The following is a 13,504-nucleotide window of genomic DNA, read 5'->3' on the forward strand; positions in this document are numbered from 1 at the left end:
GACGAGGCAATTGATTACATGGTAAAGGTTAGTTCTACACGATCTTTTACAGTATTTGAAATATTGAAAAAATGGCAATTTTAAACAATTTTACAACTTTAAGACTGCATACTTCAATTTCAGTACAATTTAGTACATACGTTAAACATAAGAGTACATATCTCCTATAAAAGTTGTTGATTTTGTTTGAAGATTTAGTGAATAATTTGCAAAATTAATCATTTTCGGTAATTAGGCTATATCTTAAGACTTGAATTTCAATGTAGTTTAGTACATACATGAACCATAATAAAGCAGATATGTCCTATAAACTATTTGATATAGCTTACAGTCAGTTTTAATGAAAAATTTGCATATTAAGTAATGATTTTAGGTAACTAGGTTGTATCTTAAATCTTATATGGTACATATATCAACCATAATAATAAGCACCTGTTCTATGAAGCTTGTTCCTACAACTTTTACCTTTAATGAGTATTTTGAATAATGAACGATATTCAGTAATTAAGCAATATCATGCACTCTTCAAATTCTGTATAATTTGGCACATACATTAACCGAAGAAAGCACGCTTGTCCAAAAACAAAGCCTGTTACCATAGTTTTTTTAGTTTAATGAGTTATTTGCATAATTAGTGATTCCCTTACGGGAGGCATTCAGTTTAAATCTGGTTTTTGTTAAGAAATATATTCTAACTCAGAAAACCATGTTACTGTATTGATTACATATGTAGGTGGTGTGTACTAAGCACACAGGAAGACATCTTACCCCTACCCCATTTACCTTCAGCAATCTTACGATATTTTCCTTATATATGATACCTTTGGTATGTATGTCAACATTAGAAGTTACTTATTCAAAGAAAGTATATTTCCTGTAAAGACATATGTTCTAGCAATCAGAAACATGTATTAGTATGCTCCTAAGATGCTGAATAAAAAGCACAGAAGACGATAGTTTACCCCTACCCCCTGCTGTCGGTATTTCAAAATAATAGTGTATAGTATTGATTTTAATGGGGGGAAATCATTAATAACCATCAAAATATATAATATTAACCTACTTTTTCTTATTCAGCTCATTCAACTAAATAAAAAACCCACCCCTTATGTGTATCAGATCATGTTAGGCAGCGTGTGTGTGTGTGTATGTGTGTGTGTGTATGTAAATGACTTAAAGTCAAAAAACGCCAGACCAATTGGCTTGATATTTGGTGGGGACATTACTTATGGTGTTCTAATGAAAGATTGTTCAAATCAAAATGATCTTACCTCCAGTTTGTGATTTGGGTAAAAAAATGTGATTTTTGGTCAAAAAAGTCAGAAACTACTGAGCAGATTGATGTGAAATTTGGTGGGAACATTCTTAATGGGTATAAAGTAAGATTTGTTCATGACATGATGATTCCATCAGTAATATGCAAATTAGGGCTAAAAATGTGTCTTTTTGGTTAAAAATCTGTAATTCCAAAACTACTGAGCAGATTGGGCTGAAATTTAATGGGAATACATCTAAGGATGTATGGACGAAGAAATATTATGCATACAATGATCCCATGAGTGATACGCAAATTAGGTGTAAAGATGTCCTTTTTGGTCGAAAACTTATATCTCAAAAAGTACGTCAGTGAGTAAGTCTGAAACTGGGTGAGATGTTACTGAAAGTGTTATTCTGCAGATTTTCAAAACATTTTGACAAAATTGGCCCTAGCAACCATGACCACGCCCTTAGCACCAACTGAATGGCAGTATATTTTGGTCAAATAGCATCATCTGGTAGGCAAGTGAGTAAACATTCAAAAAATGTATGCAAATACCCTAGCAACTATGACCACGCCCATTGCAACAGCCAAATAATCACATATATTGCAAAGATAACTAATAGACATTAAAAAATGTATGCAAATGTGCCTAGCAACAAGACCACGGCCATAGCAACAACCAAATAATCACATATATTGCAAAGATAACTAATAGAAAGACATTAAAAAAATGTATGCAAATGTGCCTAGCAACAAGACCACGCCCATAGCAACAGCCAAATGATCACATATATTGTGAAGATAACGGATTAATAGATAATTGAATAAACATTCAACAAATGTATGTAAATATGCCTAGCAACAAGACCACGCCCATAGCAACAGCCAAATGATCACATATTGCAAAGATAATATCAGGAATTCATACACAAGTGAACAAAAACATAAAAAAATGTATGCAAATATATTTAACAACATGTCCATGCCCATAACAACAGCCAAATGTTGACATATATTGTAAAGATAGCAACATGGTTGGATAGGCAACTGGATAGTCATTCAGCAAATGAACAACTATTGTTAGCATGTACTAGCATATGGATAAACATTTTTAAAAACTGTACAGTTGTGCTACAATGCCATTGGCAGTATTTTTTATAATCATGTTTCATCGACCAAAAAAAGTGCCATTCCATTGCCATGAGTAACAACATATATCAAAAGCTTTTAAAAAGAGATACAAAGGGTGAAAAATGTTTTTCGTGTATTTTTAGCATTTTTTACAGCACCTCTTTTGCATTGATCAGCTGGTGTATTTGTCATTCTGACACTGTAAGGCCCTCTAGTAAACGTTTAGATTATCAATATGGCGCGTCCTTGATTGTATGGTGTAGAAAACCATTCAAGCATGACACGTCAAACCACTACCAGAATGATACAATGTAGCTAGGCTAAGGGGTCGTAAACAATTGACACTACACTGCGCATGCATAGCATCTTTTCACTAGGGAGTTCTTTAGCAACGTATACCACATGCTATGCTTACACTAAATGCTCAAAGAAATTGTTATTTTACTGAGCTTCGCCACTCTATATCAAAATGGTTTGCTTAGTAAGTAAGATAGAGAAGGTAAGAACAAGCATAAAGGCTCTGTTTGAGTTAGCATCTAAGAAAAATAAGGAAAAGTCATCAAGGACTCTGATACCTTCGTCAGAGAGAAACATGCTACATGCAACACCATGTACCAACAACAAGCTCTGGAACTTGAAGCAAAAGAGAAACTCAAACACCCAGTATGTGTTATATCAAACTCAGTTCAATACACATAGTAAAAGCATGATTTTGATTCGACAGTTTTGTATAAAGAAACATGTCTTCTGTCAAATTAGTTAGTTTTTGGTAGTCGTGTCTTTGTTGACATGACGGAAGTGCCCCTGTCCACATATACTTATCTCAGCCTCTCTGTAAATTGCTGTTGACATTCATTTCACTCAGAATAACACAATAAAAACGTTTAAATAATATTGATATCGACAGACATCATTGACAAACAAATTTATCACTAGACAAAAACTAGACTCGATTGGTATATCGCTACCACATAGTAATATGCTCGACTTCGGAGCAAGTCGCTGTACTTCACATATAGGCATGGATGAATTTCCCTCGTAGAGGGCGTATCAAACCCCCTAGCTACACAGAAATCTCCAATGTTGGAATATTTAATCTGTGTGTAGTGCCTCTAAGTATGAATGGATTTTTTTTGTGTGTGTGAAAAATAGTTTCTAGTGACTGCTTCGAGGTTTTTATGAAGTTTTTATTAGCTCCGCTGTCAGCGAAAGCTGAAAGCGTAGCTTTAGGTATAGGTGGGTATTGAGGTATAGAGAGTAGAGTGAATCATAGGTGTCCGTCAAACTTTTATATCTTCACGATCTACTCCGAAAGTGACAGTCGGAATTCTTCGATATTTGGTGTGCATGTTCCCTGGGGGGAGGCTATTCAGATTTGTTCATGCCAAGTTGATCTGTGCCATTTTCAATTTTTTATGATTTTTTTTCCAAAAATGTCATTTTCATCAACTCCTCATAAACTTTAAGTCAGATTGCTTTGATATGTGGTGTGTTGATGCACAGAGGGTACCTTACTTAGATTTGTTAATTTCAAGTCAGCACGTCTTCTCTTCTATTTTTTATGATTTTTTTTTTGAAATTTGAAAAAAAAATGAATATGTTAATGAGTATAATGACCGACGCCATATTGGAAATCACTCCGCGAGACTTTAGGTAAAGTGCAACTTTTCAAAAGACACTATTGACGTCAAACAAGCAATGTAATATGTGCTATAGTCTTAATTCTACGCATTGTGCGCCCAAATGACAAATATTTGTTCGAAAAAGGGTTGTAAACTTCAAATCCAATTCTCCATCCACCCCTCCTACAGAATGGTTCATTCCAGTATATGCACCTCCCTCATGATCAAGTTTGAATGCCTGTGAACTGAAGTGTATGGGACGATTTTTGACAGTCAGTCGTCAATAAAAACGATAATACTCTTTCTAAAATTACCACATTTTGAAAGAGAAAGTACTTTGTGGTTCATTTATGGAGTTTTGTTTTTGTACGATCAATATTGGTGGCAAAATTACAGCGTCAAAATTGCCGATGTGGTAGTTCCGTACGGCGACAATCTCAAGTACCCGGATGTACGAGGGACTAACCCGGAAGCAAGTCGTTGCCAGCCGTACGTACGTTACAGTGTTAACATCGTCCGAGAAATCGCTGCATTCAGAATGTCATTATTCACAGAATTGTTTCTTTCGAGTGAAAACCCGTCTTGAATTGTATAACTCTAACAAATGAAGACATGTCAAGTTATATTTTGAAAGTTGTATCGCTAGTTTGAGACGATTTGCTCACGTACTATCGAGGCTTGGACCTTACTCCAGTTCAGCGGGAAGTTTAGCCAGTCCGATAATTCTTTCTGGTTTAGTTTACAACACTTTTGATCACACAGATTTTGTTTTTGTGATGAAAAGAAATTTAAAAAAAAGATCACTTCAACCATTTCGTTGTGTTTTCTTTATGAAAGGTAATCGAACATGAACGAGTGTTACCACTGTAACCAGGAGGGTCTATGCTGTAACGTATAGCAATACACGTACACGCTGGTCCGCAATCCCGCGAGTCGAGTAACTTTCTGTGATAGGTATATTAGTAGGGAGCTCAGAATTCAAACCACCGGCTATATGATGAATTCACGGTCATAGTAAAATTCATTTGATTTTTAATTTGCTATTTTGACCAACTCCGGTTGTCTATTCGCGATAAAATTACGATTAGTTTGGAAACAGGGTAGATTTTCTATGATTCCGTGTCATAAAAGCATGTGTTGTGTAGTTTTCGAAAAGCACACCCGGTGGGAAAGTCGCCCAACAGGCGATCTCGCGCCATTGCTGTACTACGTGGCACTTTATTCTGGCGGGGTGTCTCTTGAAAACGGGAATAGCGAAGGATAAGCCAATCAAGTGAGACCTTTCAAATGTAGCTAATATTATAGCCAATAAAATGAGTTGTACGATGATTTGTGTATAATAAGGGTAAGGCCAGGCTGGCCTCTACACTGTACTGGCCACGTTCAACGGAAGTAAGTGAAGCTCAATCATAACAATGGTGGCTGTCAAAATCGAAGACGCGATTTGACCGTGTTGTTATTTCAGTGAGTTTATTCAGCAAGAAAACAACGTGTTCTATGTTTTTGTACTTCCTACATGATGTGATGATCGTTTTTTTACCGGTACAACTTACAGCCTACAATGAAACTGCTAACTTAGTTAGTAACACTGACACGGTACGATTCCGTGTTCCGTGTTCCGTGTTCATGTTTTGGGGCACATTTCTAAATACGCGAAACCAGTTATTGAATGTGTAGTGGATATTGATATTCAGTTTGAAAAATTAAAATCCTGAACTTTATTTTGCGAACGGTTTTGTCATTTCTTAGTAATTATAGGGCCGACTGTATCACGTTTAACGTTTATGTCAACCCGGAAGTACATAGACACGAAAATAGACGAAGTGACTTGTACATGTAATTAGTAACAAAATTTTGCTGTAACTGCTGGTAACCTTCAAATTTATTTATTTTTATGTTGTAAATACATTCTAATATGCACTAAGGACAACACTATAAAGACTTGCTCCATGGGAAGGTAATTTTTTGTCTTTTAAAAATGCAATAGTTAGATCAATGTGTACCAGAAATGTTATGAGCTAGAAATAAGACCACATAACATCTTATTACTCCCCCCCCCCAATTAAGACAAACTACTCACAGAAAGCAACAAAAAAGAGAAGAAGCTCCAAAACATAAAAAAGAGAATAAAATTACAGTAATGAGTTGATGATGCACAAACAACTACAAAGGAATAGACAGTTCAATTACAACACACGGTTTGAAATAAATATGGGGTTTGGAAAAGTGAATTAGAAGTTGAGCAAAAACTAAGAGAGATGAAGAGCCTAAGTGAACAAGCGAAAGCACTTAAAGATAGGACCAACAGATTTTTTGCAGGACTACTTCGTTATCAATTTTACTAGTCCTGTGGGATAGTGACTTTTTTACTCCAGTGTCGAACCCTGTCAATGGCTGAGAATGACTCTCTTTCGGGTACTTGGGGATTGTCGCCGTACGGAAACTAAGATGGCGATTAATACATTTCTTCCCTATATATATATCTACTACAACTAGTACAAGTTGAATGTTGTTGACTTGGTAAATTTGTTAGAAAATTGAAATTCAAATTGCCTCAAAATTATTTTAGATCCCTAGTTTATTTCATTCATCATTAAAATTTTCCAGGGTTAAAGCTGTAAGACACTGGAATTATTTATAGCCAACCTCAAAATCCTCTTTTTTTTCTTTTTCTTGTGTGCATTTCCCAGTCATTTTTTTCTGAGATTTTGTGCAATTTTTCATAACTGTAGATTTTTGTTATAAAATGGTGACTATGGTATAAAAGTACAATACATTACCAACTTCTGTGTAAAATGTGTTTTATAGTGAGACATCATATGAAACCACGAACCACTTTATTGCATCGCTAAAACAAAACTGCATAGTAAAGAGCTGAAGAACTGAACCACTTCTACATGTCACCAAAATAAAAAATAAAATAAAAAAAACAAAACAGCGGAGCTATTCTGACCGATAGGTCGCTTGTATATAAATTCAACTGACGCCCTAGCCTTTACCCCCACCTTCAAAGTCTTTTGCAACGCATTCCATGAAATACTTTGCCCATAGAACATGTGTATACAGTTCACTGGGTGCTGCCATATTTGTTTGATCTTGCATACTATGTACATGTATGCTGCTGTGTACAGCGGTCATCATATCGCTGACATAACAGCCATGCATTACAATATTGTAACAGTAGGTCTGTTAACACGGTTGTTGTAACATTGTAACGAGTATCAAGGCATCAGTGTACTAAGCAATTGTTACACTATTTGAAAGTTCGACGTACGATACGGACCACAGGCACTCGAATCAATCTGTATGATTTTTTTTTTAAATGTATAGTAAATAAGAGGACCATAGTTTCATCATATGAAGCCACAACCACCTTATTACTTCAATAAAAACAAAACTGCATAGTGGAAGAGCTGAACAACAGAACCACTTCTCCACATTACAAAAACAAAAAAAAGAACAACAAAAAAAACAAAAAAACAGCAGAGCTATTCTGACCGATAGGTCACTTGTTTTTTAAATAACACATGAACAATACAGTTGTACTACAACACCATTGATGCTATTTTTAGAATTGATCTGTTAAATCAAAATTGGACATCCATTCTAATATTATGCCATGACATACCTGATTAATGAATATAGGTTTCATTAACTTTTTGGTGGTGTTTTGTCTTCACCACACACATTGCCAGATAAAAGCAAGTCATCATGTAGTTAGTCCCCGCCGGATGAAGTCCGGAACGGGGACTTATGGATTGGGTTTCGTCTGTCCGTGCGTCCGTCCAGAGCCGTTTCTTGGAGATGCCTGGACCGATTTTTTTCAAACTTGGTACAGGGGCAACATACAATGGCATACATATGCACGTCAATTTGTTTCATGATACTATCCAATATGGCCACCTAGCAGCCATTTTGTTTGCAAATTTTCCCTGTCTAAAGCCATAACTCAGACATGCTTGAACAGATCTCATTCAAAGTTGGCATTAGGACAGTGTTCTATAACATACATGTGCATATCCATTTTCATCGTGATACGATCCAATATGGCTGCCTGGCAGCCATTTTGTTCGCGAATTTTCCATGTCCCAAGCCATAACTCAGACATGCTTAAACAGGTCCCCCCCCCCCATACCCGACCCATCCTTTATTGTTCAATGTATTATTCCATCACGTCATCTTGAAGAGTAGGCATGTCCCATGTCCAACGAGGAGATACAACATGAGTAGGCATGCTCCATGTCCAACAAGCAGACACAACATATCTAAGTCTGTTTGATTTAGGTTCACAAGTGTTGTTGCGTGATCAGAGTAGTGATATCAAGAAAATGACAACATAAACTGCCAGTTCCTTAAAACCCAATCATAGCGGGGACTATGTCATTCTCAATGACTTGTTAGTAAATAGGGTGACAATATCACAAGTAAAGAAAACTATTAACTACATTACTAAATGTATGTGTACCAGCGAAGGAGTCACTGAACAAACCAAAGAAACACACTTTACATGATCACAGGGGCAGTGGATGAGGGGCCAAAAGGTTCTGATTTAGCAAAAAGGTTATATCTTTGTTGTTGTATGGCACAAAACTACCATAATTTCCAAGTCTAGACCTTCATGCTGATTGATTTGAACTATTGTCCTCACTACAAACGCTTAGACTACCAGGGATAGTTTCATATTCAATCCTACTAATTTCACATAGCAACAACTCAACTCCACTGAAATACATTTTTTAATAGTCCACCATGAAATATTTTCCTTTGTTCCTGATCCTGTCTACCATTAGAGATTACATTGCACAGTTTCACCCTCCTTGTTGGTTCTCATCACATGATGATGCCACTGACATCATCTGACACAGTTGGTAGATTTAAAACACAGTCACAGTAAACACTAGTGCCTGTTTCCTGGTCAATATCTAAAGTAAAATGTTGAATTCAATTGTGTAAGCGTTTGTAGAAAATACAAAGTCTAAATCCACCAATATGAAGGTCTTTGCTACTGATTTCCCTCTGTTATGATTCTGCATGATATATTTACTTCATGAGTAAGTTGTAACTTAGTCTGTCTTTTCTGTTACAGCAAGAAGGGCTACAATGTGAAGTCATTTGGAACAGGTTCCCATGTGAAGTTACCAGGACCATCACCAGATAAACCCAATGTCTATGATTTCAAAACTACTTATGACCAAATGTACAAGGATCTCACAAACAAAGATTTTAATTTGTATCCAGCTTTCCATTCATTCTACAGTGTCAGCAAATAAGGGAAATTGTATTTTATTTTATTTTTTCATGTGTATGAGTGTGAATTGTTCTTACTAGTAATCTACCTGTTCTTTCACATAGTTGCATCTTTGGTTTTTGCAAAGATGGTAAACTGAAATATTGTATATTATGTACACTCCTTTCATCACATGATGTAGAGTTCTTTGAACTGCATGGCCAAAGGAGTCCTTTGAAGTGAGTGGTTAGATGAGTGTGGATGAAGACAAAATCATTCAGTCTAAGATGTTTGAAAGTTTGGTTTTGAGAAACTGTTTTTGTTACGGGCACTAAGAATGTAAAATCTACCTGAGTTCACCTGTCATTTTACCAGGGTTCCCTACCAGGTAAAATCTACCTGAGTTTACCTGTCATTTTACCAGAGTTCCCTACCAGTGTTTTTGGGCAGTAAGTAAGTAAAATCTACCAGGGGTCCCCACCAGTATTATGGTATAATGTATGAGAAACCACCAGTTATACCAGATTTACCTCTTCCTGTTACTTGAGTTCCTAGGCCTTGGTAAGAGCACTAAGAAAATTGAGTAGATGTCAGAATAGTTGTGAGCAGATACTTTTTAGCACCACTGAACTGAGGTTCAGTAGTGCTATGCTATAATAGGGATCAACCGGTGTCTGTCTATCTGTCTGTGTATGTGTGTATGTAAACAACTTAAAAGTCAAAAACTGCTGGACTGATTGCTTTGATATTTTTTGGTCATGTTACTTGTGGTGTCTTGTTGGAAAATTGTTCAAATGAAAATGATTGCATCAGAGATGTGGGTTTTGGGTCAAAAAATGTGATTTTTGTCAAAAAACTTAAACTCCAAAAGTACTGGACAGATTGGCATGAAATTTGGTGGAACACTTTTAGGGGTGAATAAATTAAGATTTGGTCATGGTGATTCCCTTAGTAATATGCAAATTCGGGCTAAAAATGTGTCTTTTTGGTCAAAAACCTATAATTCCAAAACTACTCAGCAGATTGGGCTGAAATTTAAGAGGGATGCATCTGTGGGTTTATAGATGAAGAAATATTAAACATATAGTAATCTCATCAGTAATATGCAAATTAGGTGTAAAAATGTGAATTGTGGTAAAAAATTTGTCAAAAAGTACTTGGTCAATGAGACAGAAATGTTTCTAAAAGTGTTATTCTGCAGAATTCCTTCAAAGTTTTTTGACACAATTGGCCCTAGCAACCATGACCACGCCCTTAGCAACAACCCAATGGCAGTATATTTTGGTCAAATAACAAGATCTGGTAGGCAAGTGAGTAAACATTCCAAAAATGTATGCAAATATCCCAGCAACCATGACCCACACCCATAGTAACAGCCAAACGGTCGTGTATTTCACAAAGATAACAGGGATTCTTAGACAATTAAATAAACATTCAAAATATGTATGTAAATTTGCCTAACAACAAGACCACACCCATAGCAACAGCCAAATAATCATATGTATTGCGAAGATAACGAGGATTAATAGACAAATGTATAAACATTTTAAAATGTATGAAAATATGCCTAGCAACAAGGCCACATCCATAGCAACAGCCAAATGGGGATGTATATTGCAAAGATAATATCAGGAATTCACAAGTGAACAAAAACATTAAAAAATGTATGCAAATATATCTAACAACATGACCACGCCCATAGCAACAGCCCAATGGTCCCAAACATGGTAGGATAGGCAACTGGATATTCATTCAGCAAATGAACACCTATTGTTAGCATGGACTAGCATATGGATAAACATTTTTAAAAATTGTACAGTTGTGCTATAACGCCCATTGGCGTTATTTTTATGCTTGTTGTTTGAATGGCATATCACATAGAGGAGTGTGTGTGTGTGCATGTGTATGTGTCTTGGTTTACATATGGACAATTTTTTAATTCTTAGATCCTCCTTTTAAGCAATTGAACATGTGTATTCAAAGGAGAGTCCATCGGGTGGTAAGTGTTGTATATTGTCAACTTCTTGAAATGATAGAATGTTTTCTTTTCAGAATTATTGATATTTTCCAAACCCTCTATATAGCAGTGCATGTAGTTCTCTCTCACAAGTTGCTTAGATTTCCAAAAAGATATGTCAAAAAGTGAAGCTGAAAAAAAAGACAACAGGGATCACCTTCTTTGAAGATGTGAACAAGCCAAAGGAAAGAAGAGAATATTATTAGAAAATGAAAATATTTTACAACAAGTTCTGTCAAAATGCCAAAGCAGAACATTTGTTTTCTATACGTCTTGTTACCATTTTTGCAGCACCAGTAGAAAATCATTGGTCTGTTTAATGTTGTGACTACTGTACAATTTTGAAATGGTTAGAGAAAACACTACTTGACAGGGTTTGGAGCAACAGTAACTCCTTACTAGTTGACCACCAACGTTGTTGGAGTCGTAGTACAGGGTTACTTCATATGATAATGTACAAACTGTATCATGCATTTTGATTTTGCAAGCTTAATAAAGAAACTAATTTTATATCTTTGCTGTGTGTCATTTTTCAGTTAAAGTACACATATTCCCCCAATTTTTCAGTCCAGTATACATGTAGATACATTACATACAACAAACTCACTTGGGAAAACAAGGTGGTTGGTGTAATTTATATGCATTGTCAGTAATAAACTTGGAAAAGGTTCACAAGTGTTTATTGCACTTCAGTGTAGAGTGAACTTTTAAAATGCAGTTGACTTGTGCTTTATTATTTAATCAACAGTTGACATATATTTACAAGCACATTCCAAGGTTTACAACCTTATTGAAGAAATGTAGGGCAGAGATAGTGGGTAGACATTTTGGTTTTCAGCACTTGAGAGAAAGATTGCAGCATTGCAGAATGTGTAGGGATTTGCACCAACTAGACAGGAAATGTCTTCATTCAGTGATATTTAAATATATTTTGGAATAAAACCGAAATCTCTGCTATTTTCAAACATTGTGATGACAAAATATAAGCCATCACATGGTTTTTAAACTGCCCAGCTTATATTGATTATCCATTAGCAATTGATAAATGGACTAAGAATAGAATTAACATAATTACAGGTGGTATATTAGCATTAGCTACTTGGTAATATTGATGATTGACAGTTGAAACGAAGATTGCTATTAAAATCTAGAACATTCTCACCGAAGTTGTCTTTGTAAGAGGCCAACGTTAGTAAATGACTGGTGGTCATTAATTTATTATTTTCTACAAGGCCAATTTTAGTAAATGACTGGTGGTCATTAATTTATTATTTTGTACAAGGCCAATTTTAGTAAATGACGACATTAATTTATTATTTTTTACAAGGCCAATTTTAGTAAATGACTGGTGGTCATTAATTTATTATTTTCTACAAGGCCAATTTTAGTAAATGACTGGTGGTCATTAATTTATTATTTTCTACAAGGCCAATTTTAGTAAATGACTGGTGGTCATTAATTTATTATTTTCTACAAGGCCAATTTTAGTAAATGACTGGTGGTCATTAATTTATTATTTTCTACAAGGCCAATTTTAGTAAATGACTGGTGGTCATTAATTTATTATTTTCTACAAGGCCAATTTTAGTAAATGACTGGTGGTCATTAATTTATTATTTTGTACAAGGCCAATTTTAGTAAATGACTGGTGGTCATTAATTTATTATTTTGTACAAGGCCAATTTTAGTAAATGACTGGTGGTCATTAATTTATTATTTTGTACAAGGCCAATTTTAGTAAATGAGTGGTAATTAATTTATTATTTTGTACAAGGCCAATTTTAGTAAAGGACTGGTCACTAATTATAACCCGGCTCCACCAGTAGGCCTTATCAATAACATGCTAACATTATTATCTATCAATTTGTCATATAAAAGGAGGGGATGTGAAATCGTTTAAGCTTATAAGAACTATTCTCGACTTTGTAATGTTATATTTTGGCATTCCCAATGTTTTTCCTCTGCTATCCTTGAGTACCCCAAGATTGATAGTCAAGTTCTACATATGTGTGTGGGTGGGTGGGGGGTTAGGAGTAGCAGTAGACCTCAAGTACTACATGGAGGGAGGGGGGCTAGGATCTAGGAGTAGCAGTAGACCTCAAGTGCTACATGAAGGGCGGGGAGGGTAGCAGTAAACCACAAGTTCTACATGGGTGGGGGTGGGGTTCAGAGTAGCAGTAGACCTCAAGTTCTACATGGGTGGGGGTGGGGTTCAGAGTAGTAGTAGACCACAAGTGCTACATGGA

At 35.7% G+C, this 13,504-nt stretch overlaps 1 protein-coding gene across 2 annotated transcripts in view; it reads left to right on the forward strand.

The window, feature by feature from the left end:
- LOC144451463 (RNA polymerase II subunit A C-terminal domain phosphatase SSU72-like) overlaps positions 1 to 13,504 on the forward strand; it is a 63,435-nt gene that overhangs the window by 18,616 nt on the left and 31,315 nt on the right. For both annotated transcript variants that reach the window (XM_078142304.1, XM_078142306.1), the window contains exon 2: positions 9,101 to 9,244. In XM_078142304.1, coding sequence (XP_077998430.1) covers positions 9,101 to 9,244 — 144 coding nt within the window. The remainder of the gene's footprint in view (positions 1 to 9,100; positions 9,245 to 13,504) is intronic.

The sequence above is a fragment of the Glandiceps talaboti genome, chromosome 21, assembly GCF_964340395.1.
Source record: "Glandiceps talaboti chromosome 21, keGlaTala1.1, whole genome shotgun sequence".
In the NCBI taxonomy this organism is placed as follows: domain Eukaryota; kingdom Metazoa; phylum Hemichordata; class Enteropneusta; family Spengelidae; genus Glandiceps; species Glandiceps talaboti.